This window comes from Pseudoliparis swirei, chromosome 20, assembly GCF_029220125.1.
Source record: "Pseudoliparis swirei isolate HS2019 ecotype Mariana Trench chromosome 20, NWPU_hadal_v1, whole genome shotgun sequence".
Taxonomy (NCBI): Eukaryota; Metazoa; Chordata; class Actinopteri; order Perciformes; family Liparidae; genus Pseudoliparis; species Pseudoliparis swirei.
The window spans coordinates 23,078,926-23,097,158 of NC_079407.1; the positions used below are offsets into that span (position 1 = coordinate 23,078,926).

Sequence of the window (18,233 nt, forward strand, 5' to 3'; positions counted from 1 at the left end):
CGCGGCGTAGTATTGGTAGATCGCATGACATTAAAAGAAATTGGCCCGCCCCCCTGTCACTTTCTCTATAGCGCCACATTACAGCAGAAGCATGTCATTTCTGTCTCTACGTGTAGCGTTAATAGTCCTCTGCCCGCCGTCTCGTGCGCCGCGGAGCTCCCGACACCGGTTTGCGCGCATCGGGACGGAGCAAACAAAAAGTCACTAGCACCCCCCCCCCGTCGGTCGATCGCCTTGACTTGGTCACATAATAAGTAGCTCGCATGCTGAAAAAGTGTGAGCACCCCTGTTGTCACCCCAAGGTTCCTGGCAGTCAGGGTAGGGGCCAACACGGAGCTGTTGAAGGTGGTAGTCAGGTCATGGGTGGGGGAGCCTTTCCCTGGAAGGAATAGTAGCTCAGTCTTGTCAGGGTTGATCTTCAGGTGGTGAGCAGACATCCACTGAGAGATGTCGGTCAGACAGGCAGAGATTCGCGCCGCCACCCGTGTTTCGGCCGGTGGAAACGAGAAGATCAGTTGGGTGTCATCAGCATAGCTATGGTAGGAGAAGCCATGCGAACGAATGACAGAGCCGAGAGAATTTGTGTACAGAGAGAAAAGGAGGGGACCCAGGACGGAGCCTTGAGGAACCCCAGTAGTGAGAGGACAAGGATCAGACACAGATCCTCTCCAAGTTACCTGGTAAGTGCGGTCATTAAGGTAGGAAGAGAAAAGAGCGAGTGCAGTGCCTGAGATCCCCAGTTCCTTGAATCTTGAATTAAAAAAACAAAAATGTCATGCATTCTGGATTCATTACAAATCAACTGAAATATTGCAAGCCTTTTATTCTTTTAATATTGCTGATTATGGCTTACAGCTTAAGAAAACTCAAATATCCTATCTCTAAACATTAGAATATCATGAAAAAGTATACTAGTAGGGTATTAAACAAATCACTTGAATCGTCTAATTAACTCGAAACACCTGGAAACACATTTTCAAATGTTTGATTTTGTTTTGCTGTTATAAATCTTTTTTTTAACTTGGTCTGAGGAAATATTCTAATTTTATGAGATAGGATTTTAGAGTTTTCTTAAGCTGTAAGCCATAATCAGCAATATTAAAAGAATAAAAGGCTTGCAATATTTCAGTTGATTTGTAATGAATCCAGAATGCATGACATTTTTGTTTTTTTAATTGCATTACAGAAAATAAAGAACTTTATCACAATATTCTAATTTTCTGAGACAGTCCTGTATGTGTGTGTCTGTGTGTGTGTGTGTGTATGTATACATGCACACACACACACACACATTTATATACACATATATATACACATTTTTGTGTATATATATATGTGTGTGTGTGTGTGTGTCAGACTTTGATACTCATTGTGTCCCTGTGCTCATGAAGGCTGTTAGCTTCTGGCTACTGTAGAGTGAGATCATTTACTAAAGCTATATATGAATTAGGATTTAATAATCGACCATACCTCCGCACAGGTTTTTAAAGAAAGTATATGATCATTTAATACAGCCTTTTCTTGGGGTCCATACTGTTGGGTGCAGCTGCTGCTTTGGGCCCCTGGAGGGAATGTAGGAGTTGAATTTAAATCGATTTAAAACTCTTGTGGTGATTGAGTGCAACCCAACCCAAACGGTCTCTTGTTCTAGATCTGAGCACACAAAGGATGGACTGCAGATAGTTTGAGTGAGAAGTCTCAATACCGTCAGTCCGGACCTTCAGGGAAACACTGACCTGAAGCCACCACGTCCACACAGAGCACCAACAGAGACTGACCACTAGGTGGCGCCAGAACACCAGCTATGCAGCTCCAGAGCGTTACCATGAAGACGGGAGCACGTGTGAACTGTGAGCGTTGGACCCATGTTAAAGCAGCTGGAGATGTGAGGTCAAAGGTCAAAGGACAGGGATGTGTATGTGTACAGATCGTAAAGCCCTCTGAGGGGAGGTTGCACGTTGTGATATTGGGCTGTATTAAATAAACTGAGTTGAATTGGAAGGAGTCTTTAAAACACTATTAATTGAGCTTGCACGTATTTGACATTAAATGGTGAAATCTCACTTGGCTAAATTATTTGAAAGCTTTTAGTATGCTGTCCCTTCGCCGGCTCCAGGCCCGTGTCCCTCGCGGCTCCAGGCCCTGACCCCGCGGCTCCCCGTGTCCCTTCGCCGGCTCCGGCTCCCCGTGTCCCTTCGCCGGCTCCCCGTGTCCCTTCACCGGCTCGAGGCCCCCTGTCCCTTCGCCGACTCCGGCTACCCCTGTCCCTTCGCCGGCTCCAGGCCCCGTGTCCCTTCGCCGGCTCCAGGCCCCGTGTCCCTTCACCGGCTCCCCGTGTCCCTTCACCGGCTCCAGGCCCCTGTCCCTTCGCCGGCTCCAGGCCCCTGTCCCTTCGCCGGCTCCAGGCCCCGTGTCCCTTCGCCGGCTCCAGGCCCCTGTCCCTTCGCCGGCTCCAGGCCCCGTGTCCCTTCAGCGGCTCCAGGCCCCTGTCCCTTCGCCGGCTCCCCGTGTCCCTTCGCCGGCTCCGGCTCCCCGTGTCCCTTCACCGGCTCCAGGCCCCTGTCCCTTCGCCGGCTCCCCGTGTCCCTTCACCGGCTCGAGGCCCCCTGTCCCTTCGCCGGCTCCGTGTCCCTTCGCCGGCTCCAGGCCCCGAGTCCCTTCGCCGGCTCCAGGCCCCGTGTCCCTTCGCCGGCTCCAGGCCCCGTGTCCCTTCGCCGGCTCCAGGCCCCGTGTCCCTTCGCCGGCTCCAGGCCCCGTGTCCCTTCACCGGCTCCCCGTGTCCCTTCGCCGGCTCCGGCTCCCCGTGTCCCTTCACCGGCTCCAGGCCCCTGTCCCTTCGCCGGCTCCCCGTGTCCCTTCACCGGCTCGAGGCCCCCTGTCCCTTCGCCGGCTCCGTGTCCCTTCGCCGGCTCCAGGCCCCGAGTCCCTTCGCCGGCTCCAGGCCCCGAGTCCCTTCGCCGGCTCCAGGCCCCGTGGCCCTTCGCCGGCTCCAGGCCCCGTGTCCCTTCGCCGGCTCCAGGCCCCGTGTCCCTTCGCCGGCTCCAGGCCCCGTGTCCCTTCACCGGCTCCCCGTGTCCCTTCGCCGGCTCCGGCTCCCCGTGTCCCTTCACCGGCTCCAGGCCCCTGTCCCTTCGCCGGCTCCCCGTGTCCCTTCACCGGCTCGAGGCCCCCTGTCCCTTCGCCGGCTCCGTGTCCCTTCGCCGGCTCCAGGCCGAGTGTCCCTTCGCCGGCTCCAGGCCCCGAGTCCCTTCGCCGGCTCCAGGCCCCGTGTCCCTTCGCCGGCTCCAGGCCCCGAGTCCCTTCGCCGGCTCCAGGCCCCGTGTCCCTTCGCCGGCTCCAGGCCCCGTGTCCCTTCACCGGCTCCCCGTGTCCCTTCACCGGCTCCAGGCCCCTGTCCCTTCGCCGGCTCCAGGCCCCGAGTCCCTTCGCCGGCTCCAGGCCCCGTGTCCCTTCGCCGGCTCCCCGTGTCCCTTCACCGGCTCCAGGCCCCGTGTCCCTTCGCCGGCTCCGGCTCCCCGTGTCCCTTCGCCGGCTCCAGGCCCCGTGTCCCTTCGCCGGCTCCAGGCCCCGAGTCCCTTCGCCGGCTCCAGGCCCCGTGTCCCTTCGTGGGCTCCAGGCCCCGAGTCCCTTCTCGGGCTTCGGCTCCTCCTTACCCATCGCCACCCTAGTCCCCCAGAGCCTGCATTTTGGACTTCATCTTTGCTAACTCTATTTCTCTTCCCTCTATCCTCCTGCCAAAGATCCATCTATTCTTTTTTTTTTGTCTTAGAGAGATGTCCTCAAGGAGATTATTCTCGTCCTTCATCTGTTGGAGCTCCGTCTTCAACAGTCCAACTTCAATCTGGTTTTCGTCCTGAACCCCTCTGAGCTTAACCACCTGGATCTGTTTGTTGTTGTTCAGGGCCTTGATTTCCTCCCTCGCCACTGTGAGCTCCATCTCCTGGGTCCTTATTGTCTCTCTCAAAATTTGGCGCATCTCGAAGTGGACCCAACCACCCCCTTTCATGTTCTGGTTTTCCTCATTCCCCTCTTGGAGCTCCATCTCTACGGTCCGGTTTCTCTCCGTAAAGACCTGGTTGTTCTCCTTTAGCAGTTGGAGCTCCAGCTCCTGGGTCTCTTTGGCCTCTTTCGCCAGTTGGATTTCCATCTCCAGTTCCGGGTTCTGGTTTGTCTCTTTCAGGACCAGGTTTTCCTCCTTCACCACCGTGAGCTCCATCTCTATGGTCCTTATTGTCTCTCTCAAAATTTGGCGCATCTCGAAGTGGACCCAACCACGCCCTTTCATGTTCTGGTTTTCCTCATTCCCCTCTTGGAGCTCCATCTCTACGGTCCGGTTTCTCTCCGTAAGGACCTGGTTGTTCTCCTTTAGTTGTTGGAGCTCCAGCTCCTGGGTCTCTTTGGCCTCTTTCACCAGTTGGATTTCCATCTCCAGTTCCGGGTTCCGGTTTGTCTCTTTCAGGACCAGGTTTTCCTCCTTCACCACCGTGAGCTCCATCTCCTGGGTCCTTTCTGTCTCTTTCAGGACCAGGTTTTCCTCCTTCACCACCGTGAGCGCCATCTCTAGGGTCTGGTTTTTCTCCGTAAAGACCTGCTTTTCCTCCTTCGCCACTGTGAGCTCCATCTCTAGGGTCTGGTTTTTCTCCGTAAAGACCTGCTTTTCCTCCTTCGCCACTGTGAGCTCCATCTCTAGGGTCTGGTTTTTCTCCGTAAAGACCTGCTTTTCCTCCTTCGCCACTGTGAGCTCCATCTCTAGGGTCTGGTTTTTCTCCGTAAAGACCTGCTTTTCCTCCTTCGCCACTTTGAGCTCCATCTCTAGGGTCTGGTTTCTCTCCGTAAAGACCTGCTTTTCCTCCTTTGCCACTGTGAGCTCCATCTCTAGGGTCTGGTTTTTCTCTGTAAAGACCTGCTTTTTCTCCTTTGCCACTGTGAGCTCCATCTCTAGGGTCTGGTTTTTCTCCGTAAAGACCTGCTTTTCCTCCTTTGCGACTGTGAGCTCCATCTCTAGGGTCTGTTTTTTCTCCGTAAATACCTGCTTTTCCTCCTTTGCCACTGTGAGCTCCATCTCTAGGGTCTGGTTTTTCTCCGTAAAGACCTGCTTTTCCTCCTTCGCCACTGTGAGCTCCATCTCTTGGGTCTGGTTTTTCTCCGTAAAGACCTGCTTTTCCTCCTTTGCGACTGTGAGCTCCATCTCCTGGGTCCTTATTGTCTCTCTCAACCTCTGGCATATCGCGAAGTGGACCCAATCACCCTCTTTCATGTTCTTGTTTTCCTCATTCGCCGCTTGGAGCTCCATCTCTACGGTCTGGTTTCTCTCCGTAAGGACCTTGTTTTTCTCCTTTAGCAGTTCGAGCTCCAGCTCCTCTTTCCCCAGTTTGATTCCCATCCACAGTTTGGGGTTCCGGTTTTTTTTTTTCAGGGCCTCGTTTTCCTCCTTCAACTGTCGGAGTTCCTCCAGCAACACGTCCTGCGTGTTCAGTTCATAGATTGACTCCCAGCTCGGCTCCAGGTCCTTCGGGTCAGAGTTTTCCATCTCTGATCCTGTACTAAATAGAGGGTCATTGTTATCCAACTCACTATTAAATATCAAGTTTCGGACAAACCTAAACACACTTCGTCCAGACAGATTAAAAATGTTTGGCACAAATCGGTCTCCAAGAAATATTGCTGGTTCTGGTCTTGTGTTTGGTTCCATCGGGAGCGTTGACATTATCCGACTGTAGAGATGAATCTGTAGAGATGAAACTGTAGAGATGAATCTGTAGAGATGAAACTGTAGAGATGAATCTGAATGCTGGACTGAATGGTGGACTCTCTCCCAGCAGGGGTTTATATACTGTACATGTTTTCTGTGGCTTTGAAGCTGTGTTCAAAGCCACAGGTCAATGATGACATCATCATAATGCCATCCATCATTGAGCACACTCTACTTTGGGCCCCCGTTGACTCGCCATACTTTAACGGAAAAAAATGATTTAAAGTGTGTAACGTTAACAAAACTCTGGACTGTATTTTGTCCGCTGGCCGTTCGGATAGCTCACGCCGTTTTCACGCCATCGCCGTTAAAAGTTTCAGAAAGCTTCTTTTCAGCGTTTACAATGGGTGTGTATGGCACGGAATGTTCAAGCTAGAGTGAAGGAGCTGGACAAATATTCTGTCATTCTCCCAAACAAACTTCCCTTTCAGTCCCAATTTTCGCTCTGAGCGCATCCCTTTTAGGACGTAAACGTGGGGAATCTTGTGCCGGTCGTAGACGTGTGTCTGTGGAATCCAACAGATTTACACATTTGCTCCTGTGAGCCTGAGAGCGGCGTGAACGCAGCCAACTGCTCCATTGGACTCCATGTTAAATCAGACCACCGTTTTCTTCAAGAAAGCCGACGGTACCACTTTTCCAAACTGCCGTAAAGCTCACGTCCCGAAACCCCACGAGGACGACGGTCACATCCCAACGTTCGGAAGAGTCTCACCTCTCTAACGATATCAACGTCTTGTCTGTGCTACACACGCTTCTTATCAAGGGGCTGCTGACTGACTGCTGCTTTTGCTGAAAAATCACTGTTTCCTCCTCTCACTGTCTATGCACGCAGCACGAAGTGTGTGCGTGTCTGTGTGTGTGTGTGTGTGTGTGTGTGTGTGTGTGTGTGTGTCTGTGTGTTGGTGGATATGGTATGTCCGAACTTTTCACCTGAATACACACCATTTATATGTGTAAGTATAAAGCGGAGCTCGCTCCAGGTGGTGAAGACTGAAGGAGATGAGTGTGAGGTGAGCTATGCTAGCAGGCCCTGTGGTTCAGGACAGTCGATTCACGTGGTGGTTTATCTCGTGTTATCTCTTGCTTTATCATTGTCACGGCCTGTGTCGAGCCACATGGCGTGTTAGCTTGCTGCCGTTAGCGAGCGCTCGTTTGCTGACGTTAGCTTGCTAGTGAACATACTATGTGGCTTGAAACAAGGCAAAAGGTTGACGTTAGCATGCCATTGTAGCTTACATCACACATCTCCTCACCAGTCTTGACTGAATCACCTGCAGCTTGCTCCCTGAGCTGCTAGCACAAAGCTAATGTTGATGGTATGTTTATTCTGGGCCTGCAGAGAGGATGATTAGCAGTATCAGGGCTCTCAAGTCTCACGCATTGAGCGTGAGACTCACGCATTTCGGTCTTATCTCACGCACTCCCGCCACACATCGAATTCCTCACGCTGAAAAAACCTCTCGGCTATTTAATGCTTGAATGCAGGGGTGCTCAATACGCCGATCGATTGTTCCGCTGCAGAGCTCCGACGCCGGTCTGCGCGCATTAGGATGGAGCAAAACAATTGTTACTAGCACCCCCCCCCCCGTCAACAACTCTTTTCGGCTCGATGCCGGCGCGCGCAACGGTCAGCTGTATCGGGTGCTGATGGAAATCTCACGCTTGCCTGTCTTCAAAACTTGAGAGCCCTGCAGTATGTAGACAGGTTTGGAAGAAACAAACAAAGCAAGGGGCTTACCTTACTTCTACAGTTAATCTTAGATAGTCTAAAGATATTCTTAATATGTAAACCTGTGAAGCAGTGTCAAATAAAAATGTGAATGGAGCAGTTATTCATTTTCTTATTTTATCCAAGTTTATTACTGGTTTAAATGGCTATAGAATATGTTCTGATCATACATGTTCTATAAATGAAGATATGCATGTTCTATAATTGAAGATAATAATCCTGACAACAACCATCTTCTTTGGTCATTTCAGCAAGAGAATATGCACCGACGAAGACGCCTAAATCCAAAGGCTGATGCAAACTTTTACATTGATACTGGAGGGGACAAAGTGGGACTTGACATCAAATACATCAATGCCTTCAAAGGTAAGTTGAATGTTCTAATTTTGTAATCATGATTAAAGTAGGAATAAACTTAACAAATGTTTTTTCTCTGTGTATGGAATAGGTCGTGGCATCTTCACCTCTGCTCTATTTGAAGGGGGAGAATTTCTGTTTGAATATAGAGGTGAACTAATAAGCCAGCAAGAATGTGAATGGAGACACTCACGACTGCCTGAAGGTGTTCATGTTCGAGTTCCATTTTAATGGAAAACTATGGTGGTGCGTATTGTGTCAATGCTTCGTCTAATCCAAATGCAATGCCACATTGCCTTTATTTTATATATTTACTCTTATGAAACTGATATACTTTTGTTTTTGTAGTTTTGATGCAGCAAAAGAGGATGGGTCGCTTGGAAGACTTGTGAACGATAATAATGTCAACCCCAATGCCAAGATGAAGTACCTAAACATACAAGGGAAGCCCCATCTGTGTTTGTTTGCAACACCAGACATCAGTCAAGGAGAGGAGGTCACCTATAATTATGGTGACTCGGATTGACCGTGGAGATGCAAGGTAGTCAAAATGTTACTTTAAAAGTTCTTTCTAAAGGAAATGCTTATACCATATGATATGTCACATACATGAATAATGCTTCATGATGTCCAAGTAGCTTTGATTTTACATTAATTTACAATTATCTTTGACAATATTAAAACGGTTATTGACATTGTTGGTTGAAGAAGTGAAAAAAGAAATGTTGCTACCTACAAATATAAAAGTTTCTGCTGTATTGATTATTCATTTTTGACTTGATCCCGTTGGATTGGTGTTTATTGTTAATATCTTCAGAAATCTAAAGGAAAGTCTTCGGACGGGGAGCACGGTGAGGGTCCATCTACAGCCGAGCCTTCTCAGTGTACTCAAAAGGTTTCAACAAGTAAGAGGCAAGAAAAGAGATCTCCAGGTGCATCAACGAGTCTGCTCAAAAGATATGAAAAGGTAAGTCATATTTGTAGTTTTATGTTTTACGCTACATATTACGGGTGTAAATTCCTCCGCCAACATCTTTCTACACATGATTAATTTTTTTCTCACTGTGACTATCTGATTCTTCATAATTAAAAAACAGTTTAATTTAGTTAATTTATCTTTTTTTGTATTCAATATTGGTAATAAATTGCAGAGATATATCAAATGGAGGGTTACATTTCCAAACTTTGCGTATACAGCCGTTGGGCCTTTTAATCCGGCCCGCCGAGTATTATAATTATTATACTTATAAGTTATGGTAAAGACCGCTGTAACGCTTCTCCATTCCCGACTTGAGTTTCCCGAAGCAAGATGATGGCATCAGACCAGCATTTATGTTTCTCAATGCTTATTTATTGCTCAGGACTCTTTGAGGCGGTGTGTGTCACTCTCCTGGAGCAGAACACGGCAGATACACACGGTGTCCTCCGACTTTACGTAAAGACCGCTGTAATGCCTTCTGCTGCAGAAGAGCGCACACACAACGCTTAAAGGAGCGCTGAGCAATAAATAAGCATTAAGAAACGTAGATGCTGCTCTGTTGCCGTCATTGTGCTTCGGGAACGTGTGCCATGCTTTCTGCCGACGTATCAGGCTGCGATTCCAGCTTGCTCTCTGCTCACTTCCACCCCTCCCCTCACAGGCAAGCTCGCCAAATGTCTTACGATTACCGTAATGTACCGCATACCACTGAAACGCTCCGCTTCTTAGCATTCCGAATCCTCTGGAATTACGTCGGAAAGTGTTAACTGTAATTTGAATTTGGCATGTCACTTTCTGTCGCCGGAGACAGGGTTTGTACGACAAGAGTTTTAGAGTTGTAAGATTAACTGACAGCTGCATCCAGAGTATTGCTCCTCGGCATAAGGAACATCAGACCCACGTGACTGCACCGCCCTATTAGGCGATTGGCCTGGACCTCCACAATATTTTCTGTTCCTCATGTGGCCCTCTGGGAAAAATATGTAGACCCTTAAATTACTCCTGTTGTAATCTGGCACGATAGATACAATTTCAGGGGGGCCACCCTGTTATAATGGTATGGGAAACACTGGTTTGTGTTTGTCGGTCCCTCCCCCCTGAAGTTGTAAGCCTAGGGGTCAGAAACACGGTGTAAGATTGTATCCATATTCGACTGCTCAACCTCAGCAGCCCTCACAAAAACGCTGCTAGTATTTAGGCTTGTTTAGAGTGTAATCAAGTAATGCAAATGTATTACGTCTGTTGCGTTCAGGGACAGCGGTGAGGAACGGACATCCCGGGGTCACAGGTTTATTACAGGAGATCATAACGTTGACAATTTAGTTTCTGCGCGTTGTCATTCTTTCAAAAGAGAATCACGATTTATCTCAGAATAAATTTTTCTTTACCTCACTTACTACAAATGGGTGTCAGTGTTTCCCCTAGGTTTACAGCTTCAGGGGGGGGGGACCAGACCGACCGACCGACACAAACACTTGAAACATGTTGGTGTTCATTTATTTTCATGACCACCACAAAGGGTGCACATTTAGTCACTGCAGTGGATTTTTTGGGCCTTTTCAAAGAAGGATTCCAGAGCCTCTTGATAAGGGCCCGAGCACTGACTTAGTCGGAGCGGAGGACCTCTCACGCTAATGATTCCCTGAGATGATCATCTATTACAACACTTGATGGTACAGTTCCACATCCTATTTACTGTCTCTTTCTACCCCTTTTCTGCTCCAGATGATAACAGTGAGCTGATTGAGTCTGCTCAGAGGGACGAAACTGACCAGCTTGAGACCTCTGTGGATGGCCTGAATCCAACATTCACACAACTTGGTCTCCTCAACAGGGTTGAAGAGGTAAGCAAGTCTAAACTTAAGTTTAATTACATTATATGTGAACAAAACATTAAATCCTGTTCATGTGTGTGTGTATGTGTGTGTAGTCTCCTCATATGGTTTGGATGGACAGGGTTATATGAGGACAAGAGACATTCAGAATCAACCTTCTGTAACTACTGTGTGTGTGTGTAACCACCTCATATGGTATATAGGGGCAGTGATATATGAGGACACTAGACAGTCAGAATTGACATTCTATAACTGTGTGAACTACTCTAAACACTATTCTGCCTTTCATTCATCTCTGGAGTCAGATGACATTGTACAAACTCTATGGAATATCTTAAACCTCCATGAAGTTTGATAGATATCTTTACCTCAGGATCTTTTTAAAACCCTTTTACATCTGTAATTATGACGGTCCACCCAGTCTCTTTTGTTCTTTTTTTAATCAAATGTCAAAAAAAAATTGGACCAGTGTCAAAAGTATCACCTGGTGTGCACAACAATATCCTCGTTGGACAAGTATGTTCAATGTTTGGGACCTGTATCCTCCTTCAAGTGGCGTGGCTATGAATGCAGAGGTAAGATATTTCGTGGATTGGTACAAAGTGCGTCTTGGGGTATTAGGTCGGTATATTTGCTGTGTTCAAATGTACAAACCATTCTATAATGAAACACTTATGACAAATAATCCTTAATTCACAGCATAGGATGCTATATCAACTATTTCCAAAATTGTGAAGTTTAAGTAGTTAAAGAGTGGGATATCATTTAAATTACTTTAAAGTGTTTTATTTTGCCTCATTGGTACTGACAAGATCTCTTATGGTTTAATGCTATAGGTTCTTTTCCAATACACCAGCTGTTACACTTAAAAGTGTAAACATGGGCAACAATTATCTCTATAAAAGGGGACATTTTTGCATGTTCATGTATTCCAGATCTCTGTATTGCTCTGACAGGAACAACTGTGGTATTTAAACTTGTACGATATATTCAAAATGTCTTCCAGTTTGTTCTGGCATCAATCCTCAGAAGAGTTACAAATGATAACCAACACCCATCACAGGTGAGTGGAACACAGAACAGAGCACATGGGGTTTGTTGTTGGTCTTTAGCTGTCTATCATCCGATGAAGAATGCACACCGGACTCGGAAACACAAGATGACGACGATGATGATTATGATGATGATGATGCAAGCATCCCCATTACGCCTCATCAGTTGAAACCAGGACGGATTCAAGTGAAACCAGTACTACCTGACGCTGGAGCATCCCAGTCGTCAAAAGGTTGCCCAACTCTTCCAATGCTGTTGAAACCTCGAGTTACCACGACTCAACACAGGAAAAGTGTGAAGTTGAACTTAACAGACAACAAGTAACTACAAACGATTCCTGTTATGTTTGTGGTAAGCCAGTTTGATTTCAGAGGCCGACCATAGGACTCATCTCACTTGCAGTTCTTTCAATCAGGCATAGCAGTGGCTCAGCGCACTAACCCAAGCACTGTTTTTCGTTCTTTTCACAAATGCACAAGGCTCGGCCTAACGGCAGAGCCTGACAAAAATAAGTTCAACTCATTGGTGTTCCTCTCCACGGAAGTCTTTAGTAAAAGGCGAAAGACTTGTGCGTTATGAAGAGAAACCAAAGTAAGTACCGCCCTCCTGCCAAGAGCAGAAGGTAACCTAGTTGTCCCACTCCGATATCTCATGGTGAGCCTCGGATGACGTGCCGTGTTCCAGATCCCAAGCCACACCCACTAACATGTTTAAAGAAGGTATTCCCACAGCCACACCCATTTTCATATGATGAAGAGGACATTCCAACATGTTACATAGGGCGATATCGTCCAATTTGACGATTTGTTTTCCTTTCATTAGAGGGGGAATCAGTAAGAAGTATACAGGGATTTTTGTTTACAACAATGTTTTTGAAGGGTGCACCGTTCCCAGCAATACTGCAATACCGGGTCAATGCGTGGAGTGAATGAAGCAAGCTCCTTTTTCATCTCCCATTGCTAAAAATCTGCTTAATAAGTTATCCTCATATAGAGGATATATCAGATATTAAACTGATAAGAACAGATTTTTTTCTTTCGAAAAAATTTATTGATACTCATACAAAGGATTTCAATTTCTTTTCACGATACAATTAATAAATATACAATAAATAGTGTTTTAAAACATATACATTTGTATTTTAGCAGTTAGGGACAGTTTTTTTTAAATTAAGAATTTCACCTAGAAATACATACATTAAAAGGTACACGCTATAACATTTCTGTTGAGCAGGAGCGGGGGGTGGGTCCCTACCCGGGCAACTCATTTTGCTCCTCCAAACAGAACTGGTCTCTCGGGTTCCCGTCTTGGTGCTCAGAGGAGATCCTCACCCGATGCTCCTTCCCACCTGCCTCTCCCGGAGGGTCAGGCCGTTGCTGCTTTGACCTCTGTATGTGTGGCTCCGGCTCCTTCGTCCGAATGGGCACAGAGGCGATTCTTCTTTGTGGCTGCGTCCTTGGCCTGTCGCCTGCAGCTCCGGCCAGTTGGACCGTCGCTGCGGCCATTTGGATCACAGCCACGGGGGGGATCTGCATGTGTCTTCTTACCAGCAAGTTTCTGGCGGTCCACATTGCATCTGTAATGGCGACTAGGGTGAGCCGCTGTTTGGCAATGTCCTGAGCTGGAATTTGAGTGGACTGGCTCACCCCATACAGGACCAGCTGTGCTGTCAGGACCTCCCTTGCTGGCAAGTACGGGAATTGTAAGGAGCCGGCCTTTGCCCACTGGTCTACAGCAGCACTGCACTCCCAGAGCAGATGCCTCACCGACTCTGGGGCTCCACAACCTGGTCGGGGACAGGTAGAGCTCGCAGACATGCCCCGGGAGTGCATTACGGCCCTGACTGGGAGGATCTCGTGAGCCACCATCCATGACAGGTCCCGGAGTCTGTTTGGAAGAGCAGAATGGTTCACGTTGCGCCATACCATTGATGGCTCTCCAAAGGCAAGCCCGCGCACTGGGCTCACTGGTTCCCTCTCCTGCACAACAGAAATGAGACAGCGGTGATTAGTAAGGGTCTCTAAGTCCTCCTTCTCAAGTTCATATTTCTTTAAAAACATCTGAATAAAAGCATAGGCTGGTGGCAGGTTAAAGGATGTCGGTTTCCTCAGATCTCTGGGTATTAGTTTTAAACTTTGGAGGTACGACCCCATCCAGAACCTTGTCATGTCTGCAGTCTTTTGGTTTCTGGATGGGGCTGTTGCAGCCATGATGTGTAGTGCGGTATATCTGCTTCCTAGAAAAAGCAGCAGGTCCGGCACTCCTTTTCCTCCTTTTTCCTTTGTTTTTTTCATTTCGCTTCTTCTCAGGCGCTCCCACTTGGACCCCCACAGGAAATAAAAGATGGCTCGTTCCAAGTCTAAAAGCACTTTCTTCGGTGGGATAAAAACAGAACTGATGAGTAAAAGCAAGGGTAAAATCACAGATTTGATAATTAAAACCTTCCCTTCAAGCGTCAGTCCTCTAAGTGTCCAGTATCCCAGTCTCTGCCTAACTTTCCCTACCACGTCAGGCCAGTTTGTTTTCCCACCCCCCTCCCTGTCGAATTTGACCCCAAGTATTCTCTGGTCAGTCTGGGTCACAGTCAAGGGGAGTCCTGTCCTGTCAGTCGCCTTCCACGGTCCATAAAATTGAGCTTGGGTCTTGTTGCGGTTGAGCTTTGACCCAGAGGCCCGTCCGTACCAGTCAGTCAAGTCAAGCGTCCTGTTGATGGATAAAAGATCAGTGCATAAAATATTTATATCATCCATGTAAAAAATGCACTTGGATTTCAGTCCCCCGCTCCCTGGTATTGTAATCCCACTGATCAGTTTGTCTTGTCTAAAAGCCTGTGCCAGAGGTTCGATACCTATAACGTAGAGGAGGGCAGATAACGGGCAACCCTGACGGACACCGCAGTTTATTTGAACTGCGTTAGTCAGATGCCCGTTAGCAAGGAATTTGCTGGTGATTCCCCGATACAGCAGTCCCACCCAAGTTATCATCCTTTCTGGGAAACCCACCTTTTTCAGCACCTCAAAGAGGTACTGGTGCGAGACCCGATCAAAGGCTTTCTCAAAATCTAAATTTAGGACTACTAGCCGGATGTTTCTGTCTCTCGCATAACAGATGGTGTCTCGGATCAGTACGAGGCTGTCCGTGATCTTCCTCCCCGGTACGGCACAGGCTTGATCCGGGTGGATTAGCTCCTTTAAAAACACAGATATCCGTGCTGCTAAAAGTTTGCTAAAAAGTTTACAGTCGCAGTTTAGAAGAGTGATCGGTCTCCAGTTCTTTAGGTCCGTTTTGTCCTTGTGGAGTAGAGTAACTATCCCTGATCTAAAGCTGTCAGGGAGTCGGTCTAGTCTTTCAAAGTCCGTAAAAACAGTGAGTAAGTCTGGGTTTAAAATATCCCAAAAGGTCAGATAAAATTCCCACGGAAGCCCATCCTCTCCCGGAGACTTCCGTGTTTTAAAACTGTTCACACCGTTGTTGAGCTCAACTGGGGTAAAATCTTTTGTTAAAAACTCACTGTTCTCAATCTTTTTTTCCATATACTTTAAAACGTCTTTTATGGCCTCTCCTTCTACAGGCTTTTCTTTGTAAAGTTCTGAATAAAAAACTTCTATTGTGGACATTATATCGTCAGTTGTTTCTGCCACTTCACCATTCTCTTTTTTTAATCTCGAGAGGCCTCCCCCTTTGTTTAAAATTTTCTTGAAGAAGTACCTGGTGCACTTTTCCCCTTCTTCTAAATCCCTTTCCTTGCTTCTTATAATTATACCCTTGCTTTTTTTTTCAGCTAAAGACAACATCTCCGCTTTTATTTCATTTATTTCCTCATTAAAATCCATGCCCTGTTGGTTTACTTTAAAATATCTCTGTAGTCGCTTCTGCAGGCCCAACATGCGTCTGTCGTCCCTATCTTTTTTCTTCTTCCCTGCCTGTCTAAAGAAAGTCTGGGTCCTCCTTTTAACCATTTCCCACCAGTGTGCACGTGTCTCGTATAGGTCTTGAAGGGTCTGCCACTCTTGGTACTGCTCCCTGAACTGACTAACTAAATCCTTGTTTTCTAAAAGGGAGCAGTTGAGTTTCCACAGACCACTTCCTGCTGTCACACCCGGGGACAGTGAGAGGGTGCATGAAAGCATAGCGTGGTCCGAAAAGAAGACAGGTGACAATCTAGCATCAATTGGTGGGCAATCTCGTGTTAAAAAAAGGTCTATTCGAGAGGCTCTGGTACCATCACCACTGGACCAGGTGAAGCCCTCCTCTCTGGGATGCAAGGTTTTAAAACAGTCCGTCATCCTAAAATCCTTGCATATATTCTGTAATAAAACCGATGTTTTGTCCACTTTATAGTCTTCCCCTACTCCTTTTCTATCGTTTCTATTAAGAATGCAGTTAAAATCTCCTCCTATAACTAAGGGTGCCCTACCTAACATGTGGACCTGCAGGTCTTCTAAAAGGTCATACCTGTCATTTTTGTCGTTAAAACCATAAATATTTAGGAGCTTAAAATCCTTTCCCATAAAAGACAGGTGTGCTAAAATTGCCCGGCCATCTCTCACCACGGTGCTGCCCTTCACCTGGATAAGGGGATTTTTTAATAAAATGGCCACTCCATCGTTTCTGTTTTCATTTGATCCACTCCATATGGAAGTTTGTGGCCATAATTTTTCCCACTTCCTGTAGTGGGTTAGAAATGGCAAGCCACATTCTTGAATCAAAAACACATCTGACTTGAAGGAATTAAGAAAGGATAAAACAGTCTGAGCTCTAATCACTGACTTCACACTTCTAACATTGATGGTTGAAAAGGTTAAAGGTTAAAGAACAGATTTTTTATTTATTTTTTATTATTTTTTTATTATGAAAATTCTTTACACAAATCAAAATGTATACACATTTACAACTTTCCATTTTCACGAATACCCCACACAATGCATTGAAAAATACATACAATTACAAGTATCTGCACACCCACAGAGAAACCTGTACGAATGATGTTCTTAACGCCCTAAAGAAACAGCACAACACTATTGTCCCGCACCTTAAGGACTCCCCCATCTCCACCCTAACCCTCCTTTCCATCTTCCCAGGGCAGCATGCTTCCCCCACTTCCTGATGTCCCTTTCCACCCTACCCTTGCAAAAACAAATTGCAGCATGACGCGAGTTCACAAAATCATAGACAACCCTTCTTTTCACTGAGTCCCTCATTCCTCTTGCATTTAAAGACAGAACTTTTACTGAACCCATAATACAGAAAAAAAAGAGTTCTAAATCAAAATCCAGGACTCTTAAGAGCAAAATGCGTCCCTATCCATCTCTTCAGCCCAGGAAAATGGCACTGTGTTGGGGGAATTAGATGGTCTTCTGGGCCCATCATATGCATCTTCTCCCAAAGGGGATTCCAGCATGAGCAGGCCCGCAGGGAGGTCAAACTCTAGTCCCAATCCTGCAGTTAGCATGGCAACTGCGTCCCCCATAAATTGTCCTAAACCCTCCCCAACCTTTTCACCTGGGCCTCCACCTTCTGCTTCGTCAGCAGCTCTCCTTTGCCGCCCTGCCCCGTCTTCAGTCCCACCCTCAAACCCTCCCTTTTTGCCCTGCCCATCCTTGCTTTCCTTCTTGGATTTTTTGCTACATGCCCCCTCCTCATTCTTTCCGTTCTCCGTTGGGTTGCCGTCTCCGAAAACCTGCGAGACCTTCCGTGCCCCTGGCTTTGATGAGGAGGAAAATACTACAGGTGTGGGCAAGGGAAACCCCTCCCCCACGCCGTCGGTAGGTACTTGTGTCCCCACATCTGCTTCGATCTCTACACGCAGCACTGTACCAACTCCTCTCTCTGAAATTATCGCACCTGCTCCCCTTTGTGCTGGGCTCTCCTGGGAATGCCCTGCTTTTTCCACCACTTCTCCATGAAGGACACCAGTAGGTTTGGCAACCTCTGCAAATGTTCTCTTCCGACCAGGACAGCTCCGGAACAGGTGGTCGGACTCACCGCATCCATGGCAAGTTTTTTGCACCGTGCAGTCCTTGGCTGAGTGTCCAGTCTGCCCACAGAAACGGCAGCGATCTCCAGCGCAGCCTGCATCGTTATGGCCGGACTGCCTGCATTTCCTGCAAAAAGCTGGTTGGCGCGGGTAGAAGAGGTATCCACGATCTCCCCCAAGGCTAAAAACAGCAGGGGGGTGTGCTAGGCCATCTGGTCCATTCGGGTCTTCATGCAGCAGCACCTGAAACTGACGCCGCCCGGTCCAGAATCCAAGGGGGTCCTTAATGTGCCGAGCTGTTGTCACCACATCGCCATACTGGCCCAAAAAAGTGAACAGGGCTTCATCAGCAACAAAAGGGTTGTACATGTGTACTGACACGAGTCTGAAGTTCGGTCTGTCGAGATTTACAACCGTGTAGCAGGATAACGGGCTCACCCCAGCTTCTCTTCTGCAGTCTTCAGCCACTCTTCTGTAGGTGCAATCGTCAAACAGGGTTACATCGAAACTTTTCTCCTGCTGGTTCCACTGGATGCAGCAAACCTCCT

General features: G+C 47.5%; 1 protein-coding gene, 1 long non-coding RNA gene and 2 other non-coding genes across 4 annotated transcripts; 1 reads left to right on the forward strand and 3 right to left on the reverse strand.

Moving 5' to 3' along the window:
- Positions 1-7,767: 7,767 nt before the first annotated feature.
- On the forward strand, positions 7,768-12,067 carry LOC130211069 (uncharacterized). Its single transcript, XR_008834924.1, has 6 exons — positions 7,768-7,850; positions 7,933-8,087; positions 8,190-8,382; positions 8,659-8,808; positions 10,546-10,664; positions 11,662-12,067. It is a non-coding gene; the product is annotated as an uncharacterized LOC130211069 (long non-coding RNA).
- Positions 12,068-12,187: 120 nt separating this feature from the next.
- Positions 12,188-12,303, reverse strand: LOC130211432 (U5 spliceosomal RNA). The gene has a single exon (XR_008835059.1). It is a non-coding gene; the product is annotated as a U5 spliceosomal RNA (small nuclear RNA).
- A 279-nt stretch (positions 12,304-12,582) lies between these two features.
- LOC130211424 (U2 spliceosomal RNA) lies at positions 12,583-12,769 on the reverse strand. Its single transcript, XR_008835055.1, has one exon. It is a non-coding gene; the product is annotated as a U2 spliceosomal RNA (small nuclear RNA).
- A 113-nt stretch (positions 12,770-12,882) lies between these two features.
- On the reverse strand, positions 12,883-17,306 carry LOC130211313 (uncharacterized). The gene is made up of 2 exons (XM_056442053.1): positions 17,211-17,306; positions 12,883-14,896 (listed from the first exon to the last, which is right to left on the reverse strand). Exons 1-2 carry the CDS (start codon positions 17,304-17,306, stop codon positions 12,959-12,961), a joined length of 2,034 nt encoding a protein of 677 aa, XP_056298028.1. The 3' UTR covers positions 12,883-12,958.
- Between the last annotated feature and the right edge of the window lie 927 nt (positions 17,307-18,233).

What these genes read in the sequence shown, in the direction of transcription:
- LOC130211313 (XM_056442053.1), bottom strand. Translation starts at nt 17,306, where the DNA reads ATGGGCAGGGCAAAAAGGGAGGGTTTGAGGGTGGGACTGAAGACGGGG. An exon ending in AGCAGAAGGTGGAGGCCCAG is followed by an intron (nt 14,897 to 17,210) that starts GTGAAAAGGTTG and finishes GTGTTTTTAAAG; the next exon opens with GAGCTAATCCACCCGGATCA.